Source organism: Scyliorhinus torazame, chromosome 4 (genome assembly GCF_047496885.1).
Source record: "Scyliorhinus torazame isolate Kashiwa2021f chromosome 4, sScyTor2.1, whole genome shotgun sequence".
Lineage (NCBI taxonomy): Eukaryota > Metazoa > Chordata > Chondrichthyes > Carcharhiniformes > Scyliorhinidae > Scyliorhinus > Scyliorhinus torazame.
The window spans coordinates 328,687,038-328,709,564 of NC_092710.1; the positions used below are offsets into that span (position 1 = coordinate 328,687,038).

The following is a 22,527-nucleotide window of genomic DNA, read 5'->3' on the forward strand; positions in this document are numbered from 1 at the left end:
TTTCCTTAGATTCCAAAATAGCCTTGGTACTTACTTGTGTGCTGCGACTGCGACTACGGTGGACAGCAGTGAGGCGCGGGTTTCCTTCCCACCGAAACCCCCGCCCATTCTCTTCACCCGACAAACAATCCTGTTGGCAGGAACGCCCAGGGCTTTCGCAACGAGGGACTGCGGGAAGATGCAACGGGGAATTAAATAGGGTTTAACAGCATGGAATCTGAGCAGAATTCCTCTGCCTTTTCCCCATACCTCTGCACATTGTTCCTGTTCAATTATTCAACTAACGCATGTCGAGCCCCCTCATGATTTTGAACATCTTTAGCAAGTTCCTTTTTAAAAATAAATTTAGAGTACCCAATTCATTTTTTCCAATTAAGGGGCAATTTAACATGTTCAATCCACCTAGCCTGCACATCTTTGGGTTGTGGGGGCAAAACCCACGCAAACACGGGAGAATGTGCAAACTCCTCACGGACAGTGACCCAGAGCCAGGATCGAACCTGGGACCTCAGCGCCGTGAGACTACAGTGCTACCAGCGCGCCATCATGCTGCTCCATCAAGTTCCTTTTAACCTTCTTCTCTCCAAGGAGAACAGTTCCAACCTCTCCTGTCTATCCTCATAACTGACAAGGCCATTGGGATTAATAATAATAATAATAATCTTTATTGTCACAAGTAGGCTTACATTAACACTGCAATGAACTTACTGTGAAAAGCCCCTAGTCGCCACATTCCGGCGCCTGTTCAGGTACACAGAGGGAGAATTCAGAATGTCCAAATCACCTAACAGCACGTCTTTCAGGACTAGTGGGAGGAAACCGGAGCACCCGGAGGAAACTCACGGAGACGTGGGAAGAACGTGGAGACTCCGCACAGACAGTGACCCATGCCGGGAATCGAACCTGGGACCCTGGCGCTGTGAAGCCACAATAATACTTCTCCAAGTCTTGCTCCACTCCTAATGGTGTGACACCACATCAGCACACTTCTCTATTGCTTTCGCCCTCATGTACTTAGCTAGTTACCCCTTAAATATGAGACAAGATTTGCATTTAACAGTACTTATTACAATCTCAGGATGCCACAAAGTGAGTAAATACTTTCAAAATGGAGTCACTCTGATAGTGTAGTTTGTGCAATCAACTTGCCCACTCAAACTCCCACACACATCAAGGTGACCTGCTTTTACCTGTTGGGCGAGAGATAAATATTGGCCAAGACACCAGGAAGGTGTTGTATAAATGCCCTGCCTTTCTTCAAAGTAGCACTGTGGGATCTCACGCACCCACCTGAGGAGAATTGGTTTAAAGTCAAGCCCCTCAGACAATATCCCTAACAGTGTATCCCTCTCAGCACTGCACTGGGATGCCAGTCTAGATTTTGTGCTCAAGTCTCTGAGGTGAGACTTGCACCCATGACCTCTGATGTGTTGGGTGTTCTGGATCACAAACAGGTAACCAACACTGGAAGTGGTGCAACTCTCTTTTATTATAAGGTTAACTATATTAACATACTTGAACTGTGGGTAAATGCAATACCAGCTTTATCTGTTGACCCTTGCCTAGTCCTAACCAGGTGATGCACTCAGCACATAGTATATGTCTGTGTTGCAGGCTGTGAGCTCTGTGCTCCGAGCTGGCTGCTACTAGAAAAAGCGGGAACTCTCCCGTCCCCTGTCTTTATAGTGCGTGTGCTCTCACTGGTGATTGGCTGCGGTGTTGTGTATGCTGATTGGTCCCATTGCATGTCCATCAGTGTGTGTCTGTGTGTCTGCACCATAATATACTGGTGTATATTATGACATCCCCCTTTTATATAAAGAATATGTGCCTGCGTGACAATAAATATTGTGTAGTGAATGGACATGACTATGTGTGTGCGTGTTTTTGAGCTCATCTATTTACACGGGAAGGTGCCTGGTGCCGCGAAATTGGGTGTCAGACCAACAACGAAATGAACATTATATACAAACTACTGGAACGATGAAACAGGATAACAGAACAGATCAAAGAGTCCAACATTGTAAAACTCATAAGTCAAGTCTCTGAGGTGGGCGACGAATTCTGGTTGACCGCCTCAAGGGTGGGTCAGGAGCCACCGGCTGAGGAACGGGCTGGGCCACGGCAGAGTGAGGAGGATGCAGAGTATTCGGAATCTCCACATAGTCCAGGTTGGGGACAACAGGAGGGCGTGGCACCGGTGGAGGATCACATAGCGAGCGTGGAACGAGACAAAGGGCATGCCGATTGCGGCGGCGAATGGAACCATCTGGCAGACGAACCAGGAACGAGCGGGGAGACACCTGCCGAAGAACCACAGCAGTTGCAGACCAGCCACCCTCCGAAAGATGGATGCGGACGTTGTCATCCGGCGCTAGAGCAGGGACATCAGTCGCCTGAGCGCCATGCGCCGCCTTGTGTTGTGCACGAGACTGTTGCATCAGCTGAAGCACCGGAACGTGGTTGAGGTCTGGGACGTGAATGGACGGCACCGTGGTCCTGAGGGTGCGACGCATGAGCAGCTGGGCTGGCGACAGGCCCGTGGAGAGCGGGGCCGAACGATAGGCCAGCAGGGCGAGGTAGAAGTCGGATCCTGCTTCGGCAGCCTTGCAGAGGAGCCGTTTGACGATGTGGACGCCCTTTTCCGCTTTGCCATTGGATTGGGAGTGCAGGGGACTGGATGTCACATGCACAAAGTTGTACCTGCTGACAAAGTTAGACCATTCCTGGCTCGCAAAACAGGGGCAATTGTCCGACATCACAGTGAGTGGGATGCCGTGACGAGCAAAGGTCTCCTTGCAGGCACGGATGACCGCCGGTGATGTGATGTCTTGCAGGCGTATGACCTCCGGTAGTTTGAAAAACAGTCTACAATCAGAACATAGTCCCTGCGAGCGCATGGAACAGGTCAACGCCTACCTTAGACCAAGGGGACGTGACCAACTCATGGGGCTGTAGGGTCTCACGTGGTTAGAACATAGAACATAGAACATTACAGCGCAGTACAGGCCCTTCGGCCCTCGATGTTGCGCCGACCTGTGAAACCACTCAATAGCCAATCTACACTATTCCCTTATCGTCCATATGTCTATCCAATTACCATTTGAATGCCCTTAGTGTTGGCGAGTCCACTACTGTTGCAGGTAGGGCATTCCACGCCCTTACTACTCTCTGAGTAAAGAACCTACCTCTGACATCTGTCCTATATTTATCTCCCCTCAATTTAAAGCTATGTGTCCTCGTGCTAGACATCACCATCCGAGGAAAAAGGCCCTCACTGTCCACCCTATCCAATCCTCTGATCATCTTGCATGCCTCAATTAAGTCACCTCTTAACCTTCTTCTCTCTAACGAAAACAGCCTCAAGTCCCTCAACCTTTCCTCATAAGATCTTCCCTCCATACCAGGCAACATTCTGGTAAATCTCCTCTGCACCCTTTCCAATGCTTCCACATCCTTCCTATAATGCGGCGACCAGAATTGCACACAATACTCCAAATGCGTCCGCACCAGAGTGTTGTACAGCTGCAACATGACCTCATGGCTCCAAAACTCAATCCCTCTACCAATAAAAGCGAACCCACAATACACCTTCTTAACAACCCTCGCAACCTGGGTGGCAACTTTCAGGGATCTATGCACATGGACACCAAGATCTCTCTGCTCATCCACACTGCCAAGAATCTTACCATTAGCCCAGTACTCTGTCTTCCTTCCAAAATGAACCACCTCACACTTTTCTGCATTAAACTCCATTTGCCACCTCTCAGCCCAGCGCTGCAGCTTATTTATGTCCCTCTGTAACTTGTAACATCCTTCCGCACTGTCCACAACTCCACCGACTTTAGTGTCATCTGCAAATTTACTCACCCATCCTTCTACGCCCTCCTCCAAGTCATTTATAAAAATGACAAACAGCAGTGGCCCCAAAACAGATCCTTGTGGTACACCACTAGTAACTGGACTCCAGTCTGAACATTTCCCATCAACCACCACCCTTTGTCTTCTTCCAGCTAGCCAATTTCTGATCCAAACTGCTAAATCACCCTGAATCCCATGCCTCTTTATTTTCTGCAGTAGCCTACCATGAGAAACCTTATCAAATGCTTTACTGAAATCCATATACACCACATCAACTGCTTTACCCTCATCCAACTGTTTGGTCACCTTCTCAAAGAACTCAATAAGGTTTGTGAGGCACGACCTACCCTTCACAAAACCGTGTTGACTATCTCTAATCAAATTATTCCTTTCCAGATGATTATACATCCTATCTCTTATAAACCTTTCCAAGATTTTGCCCACAACAGAAGTAAGGCTCACTGGTCTATAGTTACCGGGGTTATCTCTACTCCCCTTATTGAACAAGGGGACAACATTTGCTATCCTCCAGTCTTCTGGCACTATTCCTGTAGACAAAGATGACTTAAAGATCAAAGCCAAAGGCTCAGCAATCTCCTCCCTAGCTTCCCAGAGAATCCTAGGATAAATCCCATCCGGTCCAGGTGACTTATCTATTTTCACACTTTCCAGAATTGCTAACACCTCCTCCTTATGAACCTCAAGCCCTTCGAGTCTAGTAGCCTGAATCTCAGTATTCTCCTCGACAACATTGTCTTTTTCCTGTGTGAATACTGACAAAAAAATATTCATTTCGCACCTCTCCTATCTCCTCGGACTCCAAGCACAACTTCCCACTACTGTCCTTGACTGGCCCTACTCTTACCCTAGTCATTTGTTTATTCCTGACATATCTATAGAAAGCTTTAGGGTTATCCTTGATCCTACCTGCCAAAGACTTCTCATGTCCCCTCCTGGCTCTTCTTAGCTCTCTCTTTAGGTCCTTCCTAGCTAATTTGTAACTCTCGAACGCCCTAACTGAACCTTCATGCCTCATCTTTACATAAGCCTCCTTCTTCCTCTTGACAAGTATTTCGGCTGCTTTACTAAACCACAGTTCCCTTGCTCAACCACTTCCTCCCTGCCTGACAGGTACATACTTATTAAGGACACGCAGTAGCTGTTCCTTGAACAAGCTCCACATTCCCATTGTGCCCATCCCCTGCAGTTTTCCTCTCCATCCGATGCATCCTACGTCTTGCCTCATCGCATCATAATGCCTTTCCCCCAGATATAACTCTTGCCCTGCGGTATATACCTATCCCTTTCCAACATTAAAGTAAACATAATCGAATTGTGGTCACTATCACCAAAGCGCTCACCTACCTGTAAATCTAACACCTGTCCTGGTTCATTACCCAGTACCAAATCCAAGATGGCCTCGCCTCTTGTTGGCCTATCTACATACTGTGTCAGGAAACCCTCCTGCACACATTGGACAAAAACAGACCCATCTAAAGTACTCGAACTAACGCGTTTCCAGTCAATATTTGTAAGGTTAAAGTCCCCCATAACAACTACCCTGTTGCTTTCGCTCCTATCCAGAATCATCTTTGCAATCCTTTCCTCTACATCTCTGGAACTTTTCGGAGGCCTATGAAAAATGAAATAAAAATCGCTTATTGTCACAAGTAGGCTTCAAATGAAGTTACTGTGAAAAGCCCCTAGTCGCCACATTCCGGCGCCTGTTCGGGGAGGCTGCTCCAGGAATCAAACCGTGCTGCTGGCCTGCCTTGGTCTGCCAGTGATTTAGCCCTGTGCTAAACAGCCCCTAAAAATGAAAATTGCTTATTTTCACAAGTAGGCTTCAAATGAAGTTACTGTGAAAAGCCCCTAGTCAGCACATTCCGGCGCCTGTTCGGGGAGGCTGGTACGGGAATGGAACCGTGCTGCTGGCCTGCCTTGATCTGCTTTCAAAGTCAGCGATTTAGCCCAGCTTGCTAAACCAGCCCCTAGAAAACCCCTAACAGGGTGACCTCTCCTTTCCTGTTTCTAACCTCAGCCCATACTACCTCAGTAGACGAGTCCTCATCAAACGCCCTTTCTGCCACGGTAATACTGTCCTTGACTAACAATGCCACCCCTCCCCCTCTTTTACCACCTTTCCTAAGCTTACTGAAATATCTAAACCCCGGCACCTGCTGCAACCATCCCTGTCCCTGCTCTATCCATGTCGCCAAAGTGGCCACAACATCGAAGTCCCAGGTACCAACCCATGCCACAAGTTCACCCACCTTATTCCGGATGCTCCTGGCATTGAAGAAGACACACTTTAAACCACCTTCCTGCCTGCCGGTACACTCCTGCAACTTTGAAACCTTACTCATGACCTCACTACTCTCAACCTCCTGTATACTGGAGCTACAATTCAGGTTCCCAATCCTCTGCTGAACTAGTTTAAACCCTCCCGAAGAGCATTAGCAAATTTCCCCCCCAGGATATTGGTATCCCTCTGTTCCAGGTGCAGGCCATCCCGTTTGTAGAGGCCCCACTGACCCCAGAATGAGCCCCAATGATCCAGAAATCTGAAACCCTTCCTCCTGCACCATCCCTGTAGCCACGTGTTCAACTCCTCTCTCTCCCTATTCCTCGTCTCGCTATCACGTGGCACGGGTAACAACCCAGAGATAATAACTCTGTTTGTCCTAGATCTAAGTTTCCACCCTAGCTCCCTGAATTCCTGCTTTACATCCCTAACCCTTTTTCTACCTATGTCGTTGGTACCTATGTGGACCACGACTTGGGGCTGCTCCCCCTCCCCCTTAAGGATCCCGAAAACACAATCCGAGACATCACGCACCCTGGCACCTGGGAGGCAACATCCCAACTGCGAGTCTCTCTCGTTCCCACAGAATCTCCCATCTATCCCCCTAACTATGGAGTCTCCAATGACTAATGCTCTACTCCTCTCCCCCCCTCCCTTCTAAGCAACAGGGACAGACACTGTGCCAGAGACCTGTACCCCATGGCTTACCCCTGGTAAGTCCCCCCCCCCCCAATAGTATCCGAAGCGGTATACATGTTACTAAGGGGAAATAGCACTGGGGATCCCTGTATTAACTGCTTCCTCCCAGCCCCTCTCACCGTCACCCATCTATCTTTATTCTTTGGAGTAACAACATCCCTGAAGCTTCTATCTATGACCACCTCTGCCTCCCGAATGATCCGAAGTTCATCAAGCTCCAATCCAGTTCCCTAACGCGGTTTCTGAGGAGCACTTTCTGATGGGTGCACTTCCCACAGATGAAATCAGCAGGGACACTGACGGTGTCCCTCACCTCAAACATTCTGCAGGAGGAACATTGCACTACCTTCCCTGCCATCCCCTCTGGATAAAAAAAGAAAAAGAAAGAGCTTACCTGTTATTCACTCCCCTTCTCAGCAAGCACTCACTCAGCAACCTCTGCGCCCCGCACGATAACACCTGAGGGAAAATAAAATAAAAACTACTTACCAGTCACCAGCCAGTCCCTTACCTGCAGGCTGTGACGTCACGGTTCAACTTCTTTCGACTTCTACCGGTTGGGCCGACTGGAACCGCTGACAGGTGGGGCAGTTGAGCACTGTGTTGGCGATGTCCTCATTGATGCCAGGCCAGTACACAGGCTCTCGGGCCCTCCGTCGGCACTTCTCCACGCCAAGATGGCCCTCGTGTAGCTGTTCCAAAATGAGCTGGCGCATGCTGTGCGGGATCACGATGCGGTCCAGCTTGAGGAGGACACCATCGACTACTGCCAGATCGTCTCTGATATTGTAGAACTGCGGGCATTGGCTCTTGAGCCATCCATCCGTCATGTGGCGCATGCCACACTGCAGTAGGGGGTCAGCCGCAGTCTCGCGGAGTTTAAGCAGAATGCGCTGGAGGTGAGGGGTCATATCATTCAGGTCTTTTTGTATAATGTTGACCAGTGGGTGTTGGTCAGTCTTGACAGTGAATTGGGGGAGGCCGTACACGTAATCATGAAATTTGTCGACCCCAGTCAACAGGCCCAGGCACTCCTTTTTGATATGCGCATAGTGCTGTTCCGTGGGGGTCATCGCACGTGACGCATATGATATGCAACGGGGGCCCATGATGAGGCCTCATCACGTTGCAGGAGCACCGCCCCAATGCCGGATTGGCTGGCATCTGTTGAAATTTTTGTTTCCTTCGTGGGGTCAAAAAATGCCAATACCGGGGCCGTGGTAAGCTTGGTCTTAAGCGCCTCCCATTCGCGCTCATGGGTGGGAAGCCATTGGAAGTTTGTCATCTTCCTGACCAGGTTCCGGAGAGCTGTGGTATGGGAGGCGAGGTTGGGGATGAACTTCCCCAGGAAGCTGACCATGCCCCAAAATCGGAGGACCGACTTCTTATCCACAGGCTTCTGCATGGTCGTGATGGCTGCCACCTTGTCAGCATCCGGCCGCACACCCAACCGGGAGATGTGGTCCCCTAGGAACTTGAGTTCCATCTGGCCGAAGGAACATTTGGCTCTGTTGAGGCGAAGGCCTTGGTCCCGTATTCATTTGAAAACGGGCTGGAGGCCACTGATATGCTCCTGCGGGGTGGTGGATCAAATGATGATGTCGTCAACATAGACGCGCACACCCTCAATGCCCTCCTTCATTTGCTCCATGATCCGGTGGAATACTTCTGATGCTGATATAATTCCAAACGGCATCCTGTTGTAGCAGGATCTGCCAAATGGTGTATTAAAGGTACACAGTTTCCTGCTGGACCTGTCTAGTTGAATTTGCCAGAATCCTTTCGAGGCGTCAAGTTTGGTGAAGATGTTGGCCCGAGCCATCTCGCACGTGATCTCATCACGCTTGGGGATTGGGTAATTCTCCCTCATTATGTTGCAATTCAGATCCTTTGGGTCAATGCAGATCCGGAGCTCGCCGGAAGGCTTCTTTACATACACCATGGAACTGACCCAGTCGGTTGCTTCTGTCACTCTGGAGAACACTCCTTGGTCCTGGAGGTCCTGCAGCTGCTGCTTGAGGCGGTCCTTGAGGGGTGCTGGGACTCTGCGAGGTGCATGATCCACAGGCGTCTTGTTTGAGCAGGATTTTGTAAGTGTACGGAAGCGTGCCCATGCCTTCGAAAACGTCACGGTGCTGGTCGATGATGGCATTGAGTTGCGCCCTGAAGTCCGCATCCTGGAAGGCAGACGTGTCCTCTGGAGAGAGAGAGTGTACTCGTTGAACGAGGTCGAGGAGTTTGCACGCCTGTGCGCCTAGCACAGAGTCCTTCGAGACCACGATCTCGAAGGGAAGGATGGCTTCTCGAGTTGTGCGTCACTTCGAGTTGGCATGAACCGGTAGCAGGAATGACGTTGCCATTGTAGTCCACTAGTTGGCAGATCGGCGGAAGAATGCTTGGTTTAACACCAAGGGTCTGAAAGGCTGACCACGCTTGGAGATTAGCGGAAGCACTAGTGTCCAGGCGGAATCGTATCTGGGATCAGTTGACCGTCAGGGTGGCACACCACTCGTCGTCTGGATCAATGCTGTGCACCGACAGCGGCTGGTGGTTTTGATTCGGGGACAGCCTGTTCTTTGTTAGAACAGCGACTGGAAAAGGCTCCCTCGGGTCCTCAGTGTCACTGGTCTGCGGGAAGTCGGAATCGGACTCGGTTTGGGAGTAGGTAACTGCTTTTTGCAGGGTTCTTCGGAGGTTTATTTCATTTCCTGGTTCAATTTGAGGCATTGTGCTGTCATTCCAGGGGAAGGGAGGTTGTTTTACAGCATTAAAAGCTTTTCTTTTTGATTTGGGACGTTTCCCCTTTAAATGGGCATGGTCCGGGGCCTCTGACGTCATGACGCGCGTGGCGTAGCACGTAGGAGGCATTTACACATGCGCAGATTGCGATTCCTTTACTGATGGCCGTTTTCGTGATTGTGCATGCACGACGTCGTGCAACTGCGCAAGTGCAGTCCCTTTACAAAGATGGCCGCCGACCAAAATTGTTCTGTGCTCCGGGATTTCGGCCTCGTGGTGAGTACTGGCGCTTCTCTTACCTTTTCTTGCTGGTTGGAGTGTGTTTTCCTCACAGTATTTGCCGAATTTGTCCAGGACTGCCTGGAAGTCGCTCCTGTTTTGCCCCTTGGAGAGCCTGAATTTTCTAAAGGTTTCTTCTGCTCTGGCACCGGCGATGGTGAGGAGAAGCTCTGTTTTTTCAGAATCGGCCAGGTCTTCTAGTTCTGCTGCCAGCAGGAAGATTTCAAACTTTTGCCGGAATACCCGCCAGTTTTCGCGGAGATCGCCGTGGCACTGGAGCTGCAGCGGAACCCGGATCTTGAACATCTTGCCTGGGTATCGTTGCTGGTTGTCACTGTTCGCTGAGGTGCCGGCGATGCGGAGCGGTGGCGGCGGGTTGATGTTCTCCATACTTCAGGATGCCGGAATGCTGATTAGTTGCAGGTGGGTCTCAGAAGTGCTAGTATGCAACCAATCCTGGTACCATGATGTGTTGGGTGTTCTGGATCACAAACAGGTCACCAACATTGGAAGTGGTGCAACTCTATTTTATTATAAGGTTAACTATATTAACATAATTGAACTGTGGGTAAATGCAATACCAGCTTTAACTGTTGACCCTTGCCTAGTCCTAACCAGGTGATGCACTCAGCACATGGTGAATGTCTGTGTTGCAGGCTGTGAGCTCTGTGCTCCGAGCTGGCTGCTACTAGAAAAAGCGGGAACTCTCCCGTCCCCTGTCTTTATAGTGCGTGTGCTCTCACTGGTGATTGGCTGCGGTGTTGTGTATGCTGATTGGCCCCACTGCATGTCCATCAGTGTGTGCGTGTGTGTGTCTGCACCATGATATACTGGTGTATATTATGACACTCTAACACAGAGAGTTACACCACTGAGCCGCAACATGGGAAAATAAAGTTGGAGATGTAATTTTCCAACCCAAAGTTTCCTCCATTTCCAAACAATTCACATTCTGCAGGACACCTGTCTACTCTATTTATGCTCTCTTTTTTATTGTTTCATGGGATATGTGTCATTGGCAAGACAAGCATCTATTGCCCATATTTAATAATAATAATCTTTATTATTGTCACAAGTCGTCTTTCATTAACACTGCAAAGAAGTCACTGTGAAAATCCCCTAGTCGCCACATTCCGGCGCCTGTTCAGGTACACTGAGGGAGAATTCACCGAAAAAGCATGTCTTTCAGGACTTGTGGGAGGAAACCGGAGCACCCGGAGGAAACCCACGCAGACACGGGGAAAACGCGCAGACACCGCACATGCAGTGACCCAAGCGGGAATCGAACCTGAGTCCCTGGTGCTGTGAAGCAACAGTGCTAACCACTGTGCTACCGTGCCGCCCATATATTTAATTGCCCTTGTAAAGATAGTGATGAGCAGCCTTCTTCAACGGCGGCAGTACACCTGGTGCAGGTACACCCACAGTTGTATGAGGAAGGCAGTTCCAAGATTTGGGTTCCAAGACTGGGTTACGGGGGTAGGGTGGGGGCATGGGTCTAGGTCTGGTGTTCTTTCAGAGAGTCGGTGTAGACTCAATGGACCGAATGCACTGCAGCGATTCTGTTCTATTTTGATCCAGCAACAATGAAGGAACGGTGATATAATTCCAGGTCAGGATGATGTGTGACTTGGAGGGGAACTTTCAGGTAGTATTGTTCCCATGCATTTACTGCCCTTGTCCTTCTCGAGGGTAGAGGTCATGGGTTTGGAAGAAGCTGTCAAAGAAGCTTTGGTGAATTGCTACAGTGCACCTTGTAGATGGTATCCACTGCTGCCACTGTGCACTAATGGTGCAGGGAGTATGGAGTGTCAATCAAATGGCTGATTTGCCCTGGATGGCGTTGAGCATCTTGAGCGTTGCTAGAGCTGCCCTCATGCAGGCAAGTGGAGAGTATTCCATCAAACCCTTGACTTGTACCTTGTAGATGGGGGGGAAAGATTTGACTTATCAGGAAGTGAGTTACTCTCCTCAGAAACCCTAGCCTCTGAACTGCTCCTGTAGCCAACGTATTTATCTGGCTAGTCCAGTTCAGTTCACCGTCAACAGTAACTGCAGGATGGTGATAGTGGAGATTTCAGTGATAATGTCATTGACTGTCAAGGGAGATGGCCAGATTCTTTCCTGTTGGAAATGGCCTCTGCCTCGCACTTGTGTGGCGTGAATGTTACTGGCCACATGTCAACCCGAGTCTGAATGTTGCCCAGGTCTTGCTGCATGTGGGCTTGAAGATATACTGAGGAGAAATGCCTGTTCAACAACTGACCATGGTGTCCACCCTCACAGACAGGAACTGATTCACTGAGTCATCCTCATTGACAGAAACTGACTCATGGAGTCAGGGTGATAGATAGGAACTGACTCGTGGAGTTCACCATCTCCGCTATCTGTGATGAACATACAAACATTCCCTGAGGAGGTTTCTCACAGTGTTGAAGTGTTCAGAAACACCTGCCTGTATTTGCGTAGGGCTCTGTGTTGATACAAAAAGTTCCATTTCATCATCTTCGCCCTTGGGTATAGCCACAGTGCATTGTGTCTCCAGGTAAAAGTGCTCCTGACCTCCAATGTATATTTCCCCTGCAGGACACAATTAATAAAAGTTAGATGATGCCTTGCCTCTTGGGCGAGGTGGGTCTCGAATAAGCTGAAATCTATTCAATGCTGTACTCAGGTGCTGGCAAGCAAAAAAAATCAGTGAACTTTACAGCATTGATGGAAGTCATTCAGTCTCATGTGCCAACTCTTTGAAAAACATGGGATCAAGGTGCTCAGGAAAAGCACAACACAAGCACCCCTCAATTACATTCCAGTCTGTAATCACTCCCAGGTATCCATTATTCTACATATAAACCATCTGAACCCCTCGATTAGATTCCAGTCTGTAATCACTCCCAGGTATCCATTATTCTATATATAAACCATCTGAACCCCCCGATTACATTCCAGTCTGTAATCACTCCCAGATATCCATTATTCTATATATAAACCATCTGAACCCCTCAATTACATTCCAGTCTGTAATCACTCCCAGGTATCCATTATTCTATATATAAACCATCTGAACCCCTCAATTACATTCCAGTCTGTAATCACTCCCAGGTATCCATTATTCAATATATAAACCATCTGAACCCCTCAATTACATTCCAGTCTGTAATCACTCCCAGGTATCCATTATTCTATATATAAACCATCTGACCCCTCGATTACATTCCAGTCTGTAATCACTCCCAGGTATCCATTATTCTATATATAAACCATGTTAACCCCTCGATTAGGTTCCAGTCTGTAATCACTCCCAGGTATCTATTATTCTATATATAAACCACCTGAGCCCCTCGATTAGATTCCAGTCTGTAATCACTCCCAGGTATCCATTATTCTATATATAAACCACCTGAGCCCCTCGATTACATTCCAGTCTGTAATCACTCCCAGGTATCCATTATTCTATATATAAACCATCTGAACCCTCGATTACATTCCAGTCTGTAATCACTCCCAGGTATCCATTATTCTATATATAAACCATGTTAACCCCTCGATTAGGTTCCAGTCTGTAATCACTCCCAGGTATCTATTATTCTATATATAAACCACCTGAGCCCCTCGATTAGATTCCAGTCTGTAATCACTCCCAGGTATCCATTATTCTATATATAAACCACCTGAGCCCCTCGATTACATTCCAGTCTGTAATCACTCCCAGGTATCCATTATTCTATATATAAACCATCTGAACCCCTCGATTAGATTCCAGTCTGTAATCACTCCCAGGTATCCATTATTCTATATATAAACCATCTGAACCCCTCGATTACATTCCAGTCTGTAATCACTCCCAGGTATCCATTATTCTATATATAAACCACCTGAGCCCCTCGATTAGATTCCAGTCTGTAATCACTCCCAGGTATCCATTATTCTATATATAAACCATGTTAACCCCTCGATTAGGTTCCAGTCTGTAATCACTCCCAGGTATCTATTATTCTATATATAAACCACCTGAGCCCCTCGATTAGATTCCAGTCTGTAATCACTCCCAGGTATCCATTATTCTATATATAAACCACCTGAGCCCCTCGATTACATTCCAGTCTGTAATCACTCCCAGGTATCCATTATTCTATATATAAACCATCTGAACCCCTCGATTAGATTCCAGTCTGTAATCACTCCCAGGTATCCATTATTCTATATATAAACCATCTGAACCCCTCGATTACATTCCAGTCTGTAATCACTCCCAGGTATCCATTATTCTATATATAAACCACCTGAGCCCCTCGATTACATTCCAGTCTGTAATCACTCCCAGGTATCCATTATTCTATATATAAACCATGTTAACCCCTCGATTAGGTTCCAGTCTGTAATCACTCCCAGGTATCTATTATTCTATATATAAACCACCTGAGCCCCTCGATTACATTCCAGTCTGTAATCACTCCCAGGTATCCATTATTCTATATATAAACCACCTGAGCCCCTCGATTACATTCCAGTCTGTAATCACTCCCAGGTATCCATTATTCTATATATAAACCATCTGAACCCCTCGATTAGATTCCAGTCTGTAATCACTCCCAGGTATCCATTATTCTATATATAAACCATCTGAACCCCTCGATTAGATTCCAGTCTGTAATCACTCCCAGGTATCCATTATTCTATATATAAACCATCCGAACACCTCGATTAGATTCCAGTCTGTAATCACTCCCAGGTATCCATTATTCTATATATTAACCATCTGAACCCCTCGATTACATTCCAGTCTGTAATCACTCCCAGGTATCCATTATTCTATATATAAACCATCCGAACACCTCGATTAGATTCCAGTCTGTAATCACTCCCAGGTATCCATTATTCTATATATAAACCAGCTGAACCCCTTGATTAGATTCCAGTCTGTAATCATTCCCAGGTATCCATTGTTCTATATATAAACCATCTGAACCCATCGATTAGATTCCAGTCTGTAATCACTCCCTGGTATCCATTACTCTATATATAAACCATCTGAACCCCTCGATTAGATTCCAGTCTGTAATCACTCCCAGGTATCCATTATTCTATATATAAACCATCTGAACCCCTCGATTAGATTCCAGTCTGTAATCACTCCCAGGTATCCATTATTCTATATATAAACCATCTGAACCCCTCGATTAGATTCCAGTCTGTAATCACACCCAGGTATCCATTATTCTATATATAAACCATCTGAACCCCTCGATTAGATTCCAGTCTATAATCATTCCCAGATATCCATTATTCTATATATAAACCACCTGAACCCCTCGATTCGATTCCAGTCTGTAATCACTCCCAGGTATCCATTATTCTATATATAAACCATCTGAACCCCTCGATTAGATTCCATTCTGTATTCTCTCCCAACTATCCATTATTCTATATATAAACCATCTGAACCCCTCAATTACATTCCAACCTGTAATCACTCCCAGGTATCCATTATTCTTTGTATAAACTATGTGAACCTCTCGATTAGATTCTAGTCTGTAATCACTCCCAGGCATCCATTATTCAATATATAAACCATCTGAACACCTTAATTAGATTCCAGTAGTCTTAACTGCCTCTCACTATGAGCAGATAAAAAAAATAAAATCAAGTGCAGACCCTCAATAATGTCATCAGCCTGTGCAAATCCGAGATCAATGTTTCCATTCTGAACTTTCTTTGGAGGCAGGTGGAATGATTCATTGGCGATCGCTTCCTGTTTCCGAAGAAATATCTGATCAATGTTGGCAACAAACACAAAACTCCTCAAATCAATCCCTTTACCTCGTCAGTGCTCTCTCCTGAACAGAAGCTTTTAACTGCAGTAAAACTCGGGTCAAGCATTGTTCCGGAACTGTGTGGTACTATAGGGAACATATGTCCCTCGTGTCACTTGTTTCATGACATTGACCCTCTCAGTAATATTACAGCACACAGACAGGCTATTCGGCCTAACTAATCTGTACATGCCTTGTTCCAACTCCCTTTATCTCAACCGACCAGAATATCCAGGCTTCGCAAAAAAACTGGTTTGTTAGTTTGAGAACAGATTGATAACATCCTGAGCATTGTGATGATAACGGGCAGCGGCTTTCAATTCTGAAACGCCATTCATTTCCAGCGGGTCTGGAGAATCCCAACCGGGAATGAGGGGCGGGATTCTCTGACCCCCCCGCTGGATCGGAGAATCGGTGGGGGCTGGCGTGAATCCCGCCCCCGCCGGTTGCCGAATTCTCCGGCAACGGATATTTGGCGGGGGCGGGAATCGCGCCGGTTGGCGGGGCCCCCCCCCCGGCGATTCTCCGGCCCGCGATGGGCCGAAGTCCCGCTGCTGGAATGTCTGTCCCTCCGGCGAGAATCAAACCACCTCTCTTACCGGCGGGACAAGGCGGCACGGGTGGGCTCCGGGGTCCTGGGGGGGTCGCGGGGCGATCTGGCCTCGGGGAGTGCCCCCACGGTGGCCTGGCCCGCGATCGGGGCCCACCGATCCGCGGGCGGGCCTGTGCCGTGGGGGCATTCTTTTCTTTCCGCCTTCGCCATGGTCTCCACTATTGCGGAGGCGGAAGAGACCCCCGGGGATGCCGTGAGCGGCCGCTGACGCTCCCGCGCATGCGCCGCATGGCAAAGTTATTTCCGCGCCAGCTGGCGGTGCACCAAAGGCCTTTCCCGCCAGCTGGCGGGGCGGAAATCAGTCCGGCGCGGGCCTAGCCCCTCAAGGTTTTAAGTCCAATCACTGTGGTCAATATGGGACACAAAGGGCTATATCCTCCCGCCTGCGTGGGAACAGTGGCGTTTTACACCCAAACATCAGGCGCAAAACAGCCACCAGGCTCGAGCTGCCGTTATGGCCCGGAGAACTCCCCGGTCTGTGGCTGTGCATGGGCACGGCGGCGGCCTGCAATGGCTACGCCGTGCAACATGACGCTGACCTTGCACGGACCCGGCCTGCAAAATAGTGCCCCCCTTTGGCCGCTCGTGAGCCCCGGACCACCCCCCCAACAGTGCCCCCAGCCCCTGACTGTGGCGGCGTGGACTGAGTCCGCAGCTGCCACGCCGAGTTCCCGACGGATGATAGCACACGCGACCGACGCCGTCGGGAATTCGGCCGATCGGGGGTGGAGCATGAGGAGGAGGGCCTCAGGCAACATCCGGAGGCCGTCGATATGGCGTGAAGCATACTCCTAGAGTACGCAACTTTGGAGGTGGCGGAGCATCGGAAAAGTGCCACCGCCCCCAATTTTGTCGGAAACAGGTATTATCGGGCCGATCGCCGAACGCAATTTTGGCGTCGCCGACTAGAGAGTCCCGCCCAAAGTGAGTGCAGCAGTCTGTTAGCACCAAATAAGGTCCCATAAACAGCACTGAGATAACGACAAGATGGTCTGTTTTTGAGGGAAGCTCCATTGGCCGGCTGCGGGGACCGAGAATCCCGCTGCCGGCGGGGACGCGCCACACCAGAAAACAGGGCTGGCAGGGTGGAGAACCTCAAAGTTAAGAAGTGTGGACAACTTAGTGAGCTGACTATCTATGGTTGCAAGAAGAGAACATAACCAAAGGAATGTTAAATAATAAGGCATAATGAAACAAGAAAATTGTCCTCCAGAAGGCAATGTACAAGGTATAAGAAGTCTGGATTACAAGGGCAGCACGGTAGCACAAGTGGATAGCGCTGTGGCTTCACAGCGCCAGGGTCCCAGGTTCGATTCCCCACTGGGTCAATGTCTGTGCGGCGTCTGCACATTCTCCCTGTGTCTGCGTGGGTTTCCTCCGGGTGCTCCGGTTTCCTCCCACAGTCCAAAGATGTGCAGTTTAGGTGGTTTGGCCATGATAAATTGCCCTTAGTGTCCAAAAAGGTTAGGAGGGGTTTTTGAGTTATGGGGATAGGGTGGAAGTGAGGGCTTAAAGTGGGTCGTTGCAGACTCGATGGGCCGAATGGCCTCCTTTTGCAATGTATGTTCTATGTTCAAGGGATAGTGTAGGAGTCGGTTAAGGGCTCATCATCTATGGAACCGTAACTCATTTGAACTCTGCAGCTAAAGCACAAGTTGGCTTTGAGTTTATGTTTAATTATTGTATGTCTAACAAATCTATGTCATCTGGCATCTGGGGTTGCAATCCCTATCAACCTGAGGAATAAGCTATATCCAACCCTTAACAGTATCATAATATAAATGGGGTCGGTTTAGCTCAGTTGGCTGAATGGCTCGTGAAACAGCGCCGTTCAATTATAGAACACTATAGTGCAGAAGGAGGCCATTCGGCCCATCGTGTCTGCACCGACCCTCTGAAAGAGCATCTTACCTAGGCGCACGCTTCCCATAACCCCACCCAACCTTTGGACATGAAGGGGCAATTTAACATGACCAATCTAGCTAACCAGCACATATTTGGACTGTGGGATAAGGTTGGAGCACCCGGAGGAAACCCACGCAGACACTGGGAGAATGTGCAAACTCCACACAGACAGTGACCCAAGGCTGGAATTGAACTCGTGTCCCTGGCACTGTGGGGCAGCAGTGCTAACCACTGTGCCCCTGTACAGCTGTGGTTATTCATGAGGGCCCCACCCCACCTTCCCATCCTTGCCCCTCAGCTGAGGTGTGGGGATCATATGGACAATAAGGGAATAGTGTAGATGGGCTTTAGAGTGGTTTCACAGGCCGGCGCAACATCGAGCTCCGAAGGGCCTGCACTGCGCTGTAATGTTCTATGTTCTATGTTCAGGTTAAATCTCTCTCACAAAGAGGAAAACAGCCATGTTGATCCTGGACTGTGGTGACTTTACCTTAGTATAAAAGGGAGTACAGGTCATACAGTAACTGATATTGTGAAGTGCAGTGAAGTACCTGTATGGTAATGATGGGCTGAAGCTTTTCGTACGTGATCTTTACCGCTTTTGCAGCCCTTTGGGCATGAGCCTCTGTGTCAGCCACCATTGCTCCAATAACATGTCCAACGCAAGTGACCTGCACAAAATACAGAAATAAGGTGGGAGCGGTTATAAAATAATGCAGTTTCAAAGAAGGATTTTCTGAGTTTGTGCTGCTGAAGGAGTGCCTCCCGAGGAAACACAAGCGGGTTCTGTGCAGATACACCCAACAGATGGAGACCATTCTGGCCATCAATTCTGCATTGCTTCCCTGCAAGAATCCCAGACTTCTTCCTGCAGCCCTGCAAGTCTTCACTCTTCAACTAATTATCCAATTGCTTTATGAAAACCACACCATCACAGGCAGTGCACCCCAATCAAACTTCCATCAAATCTCCTTTCATTCTCCTCTCATTGAGAGCAGCCTCAATCTCCTCCCATCTCTCACCCCTGCAATAATTCTTGTGAATCTTTTCCACACCCTCCCTAATCCCTTTGCATTCTTCCTAAGTCGCGTAGCCTAGAACGGGACACAAAAACTAAACCTCCTGACTTCCATTCCATTGATTTTATGGGTTTGAGGATCAGACAGGTCCTACAAACAGAGGAGTGGCCCTCTCCCCTAACTTACCACTCAGAGGGAGTGAAGCTTAAAGTTTACCCCGTGATGTGTAAATGGTGATGACTAACCACTCCCTCTGCAAACACCGTCTCATCCATTACAATTTGCCCAGTCGTGTTGCTTCCAGGGACATCCTTGGCAGTGAGGAAGCACGTGACTCCGGCAACCTTTAGTGCTTCGCTGGCATCGATTGAACTGCAGGAATAACAGAAAGAAATGAGTTAGCTGATTGCAAGCAAATTGCATACAGCTGGAGATAGGATGGTGGGTGGGTAGGTCGGTCGGTAGGTAGGTCAGTAGGTAGATGGATCAAGTAGGTCGGTAAGTCAGTAGGTCGGTAGGTCAGTAGGTCAATAGAATGGTAGGTCAGTAGGTAGGTCGGTCAGTAGGTCGGTAGGTCAGTAGGTCGATGGTAGGTCAGTAGGTAGGTAGGTCAGTAGGTTGGTAGGTCAGTAGCTTGGAAGGTCAGTAGGTCGGTAGGTCAGTAGGTCAATAGGTAGGTAGGTCAGTAGGTCATTAGGTCAGTAAGTCGATAGGTCAGTAGGTCGATAGGTAGGTCAGTAGGTTGGTAAGTCAGTAGGTCTATAGGTCAGTAGGTTGGTAGGTCAGTAGGTCGATAGGTCGGTAGGTCGATAGATCAGTGGGTAGGTAGGTCAATCGGCCAGTAGGTTGGTAGGTAAGTAGGTCGATAGATCAGTAGGTCGGTAGGTCAGTAGGTCGGTCGGTCAATAGGTCAGTAGGCAGGTGGTACGGAGATAGATCGAGAGAGAGAGATATATTGAGTGAGAGAGATAGATCGAGAGAGAGAGATAGATTGAGTGAGAGAGATAGATCGAGAGAGAGAGATAGATTGAGTGAGAGAGATAGATGGAGAGGGAGCGAAAGAGGTAATTGATTTATTGAAAAATCATCCTGCCTGCAGGTGCAAATTGTGGTGATGACACAAATAAAACAAATAATCATAACTAATAACATAAAGATTAAAATTTTAAAAAATGTTAAATAACAAAATACGAGAACAATGAATGTTTCAGTGTACAAAAAATTACAATACATTGAAAAACGCAGCTTTCCTTAATGCAGACAATGATACTAAAAGTTTGACTGTACTCTGTATTTTATATGAAATACTATAGACCTGTACAATATATATAGGGCGCCATTGTATAATATATACTGGAATTGGTTATTATGAGTAGTGCTTTTATAACATTTAAGGTCACAGTTCCTGAAATCAGCTTTTTATTCCCATATTTTTAAATCTCACTTCGAATCCTCAGGATAAGACTCGAGTTTACATTAGCTGGATTATTAATCCTATCACTAACACCAACACTAGATTCCATGACAACAGAAGCAGGTTTGAGCCCTCTTGCCGAACAGGGGGTTGGATAGGGTGGACAGTGAGTGCCTTCTCCCGCGGATGGATATGGCTGGCACGAGGGGACATAACTTTAAACTGAGGGGTAATAGATATAGGACAGAGGTCAGAGGTAGGTTCTTTACGCAAAGAGTAGTGAGGCCGTGGAATGCCCTACCTGCTACAGTAGTGAACTCGCCAACATTGAGGGCATTTAAAAGTTTATTGGATAAACATATGGATGATAATGGCATAGTGTAGGTTAGATGGCTTTTGTTTCGGTGCAACATCGTGGGCCGAAGGGCCTGTACTGCGCTGTATTGTTCTATGTTCTATTGTTTATTCACCAGGTCTCTGTGATACAAGAAAAGGTAAATGCATGGTTACCTGATCTTGGCATGAGCTTCCGTGCTGGTCACCAGAGCCAAAGAGAGTTCCCTCTCGAAACGAGGCAGGTCATCGCAGTAAATCGCCTCTCCCGTGGCGTGCTTAATGCTTGATAGATGCACCAGTGGCTGGCCGACTACATCCGTGGGGACATGACCAGGAGGCACTTGCTGAGGGAGTAAGGAGAGAAAAATGCTGTGATTCCAATAATCAGAATGAGGTTACTGGAAGTGCGATGATTTTTATAAGTTGGAGCATCCATGGTCAGTACCACGGCTGGACGTAAGGCCCAAGGTGCCAGTCAATGAGTGGCAACTTGTCTAACTGACCAGAGAATTAGAGACTGTTAAAGCAAAGAAGAAGACTATTCGGCCCATTGTACCAGTGCCAGCCCTTTGTAAGAGTTGCCTTACTTATTCCCAGTTTTAGGCCTCTTCATGACATGCGTTTTGAAAGTCCCATTGAATCTTTCCCACTAGACTTTCAGATAGTGCATCCGAGATTCATAATTATGTGATATACTTTTTCCTCATATCCCTTCTAATTCTTTTGTCAATTGTTTTAAGTTGATGACCTTTGTTTACTGACCTGTTTGCAACAGGAAACTCAGGGGCTGTTTAACACAGGGCTAAATCGCTGGCTTTGAAAGCAGACCAAGGCAGGTCAGCAGCACGGTTCAATTCCCATACCAGCCTCCCCGAACAGGCGCCGGAATGTGGCGACTAGGGGCTTTTCACAGTAACTTCATTTGAAACCTCCTTGTGACAATAAGCGATTTTCATTTCATTTCATTTCTCCCTATTTGATATAACACTCAAAATGTTTAACCCCTCTTAGCTGTTGCTTCACAGCGCCATAGTCCCAGGTTTGATTCCCGGCTTTGCTCACTGTTGTGCGGATTCTGCACGTTCTCCCCGTGTATGCGTGGGTTTCCTCCGGGTGCTCCAGTTTCCTCCTACAAGACCCGAAAGACGTGCTGTTAGGTGAATTGGACATTCTGAATTCTTCCTCTGTGTACCCGAACAGGCGCCAGAATGTGGCGAGTAGGGGCTTTTTTCAGTAACTTCATTGCAGTGTTACTGTAAGCCTACTTGTGACAATAATAAAGATTATTATTATTATTACTTTCTCTGCTGGAAGGGGAACAATCCCATTTTCTTCCGGCTCGCCAATGTAATGGAATCTCGGCCCTCAGCCCTGGTATCATCCTGACAAACCTGCTCTGTAATTCCCGCCGATGGAGAATCCCACAGCACAAGTTTTACTTGTTTTTATAAAACATATAGGAACAGAGTCACAAGACCGCTCGTAGATTTAAGTAACAAAAAAAGCCATATAATCAAGGGGGAAAATTGGAAAACAATACAATA

General features: G+C 47.9%; 1 protein-coding gene across 6 annotated transcripts in view; it reads right to left on the bottom strand.

Annotated features, from left to right (window-relative positions):
• xdh (xanthine dehydrogenase) overlaps window positions 1-22,527 on the bottom strand; it is a 196,816-nt gene that overhangs the window by 44,018 nt on the left and 130,271 nt on the right. For all 6 annotated transcript variants that reach the window (XM_072500199.1, XM_072500197.1, XM_072500200.1 and 3 more), the window contains exons 18-23: window positions 21,158-21,327; window positions 19,479-19,605; window positions 18,766-18,885; window positions 15,539-15,635; window positions 12,339-12,463; window positions 35-168 (exon numbers count right to left, since the gene is read on the bottom strand). In XM_072500199.1, the coding sequence (XP_072356300.1) occupies window positions 35-168; window positions 12,339-12,463; window positions 15,539-15,635; window positions 18,766-18,885; window positions 19,479-19,605; window positions 21,158-21,327 (773 nt within the window). The remainder of the gene's footprint in view (window positions 1-34; window positions 169-12,338; window positions 12,464-15,538; window positions 15,636-18,765; window positions 18,886-19,478; window positions 19,606-21,157; window positions 21,328-22,527) is intronic.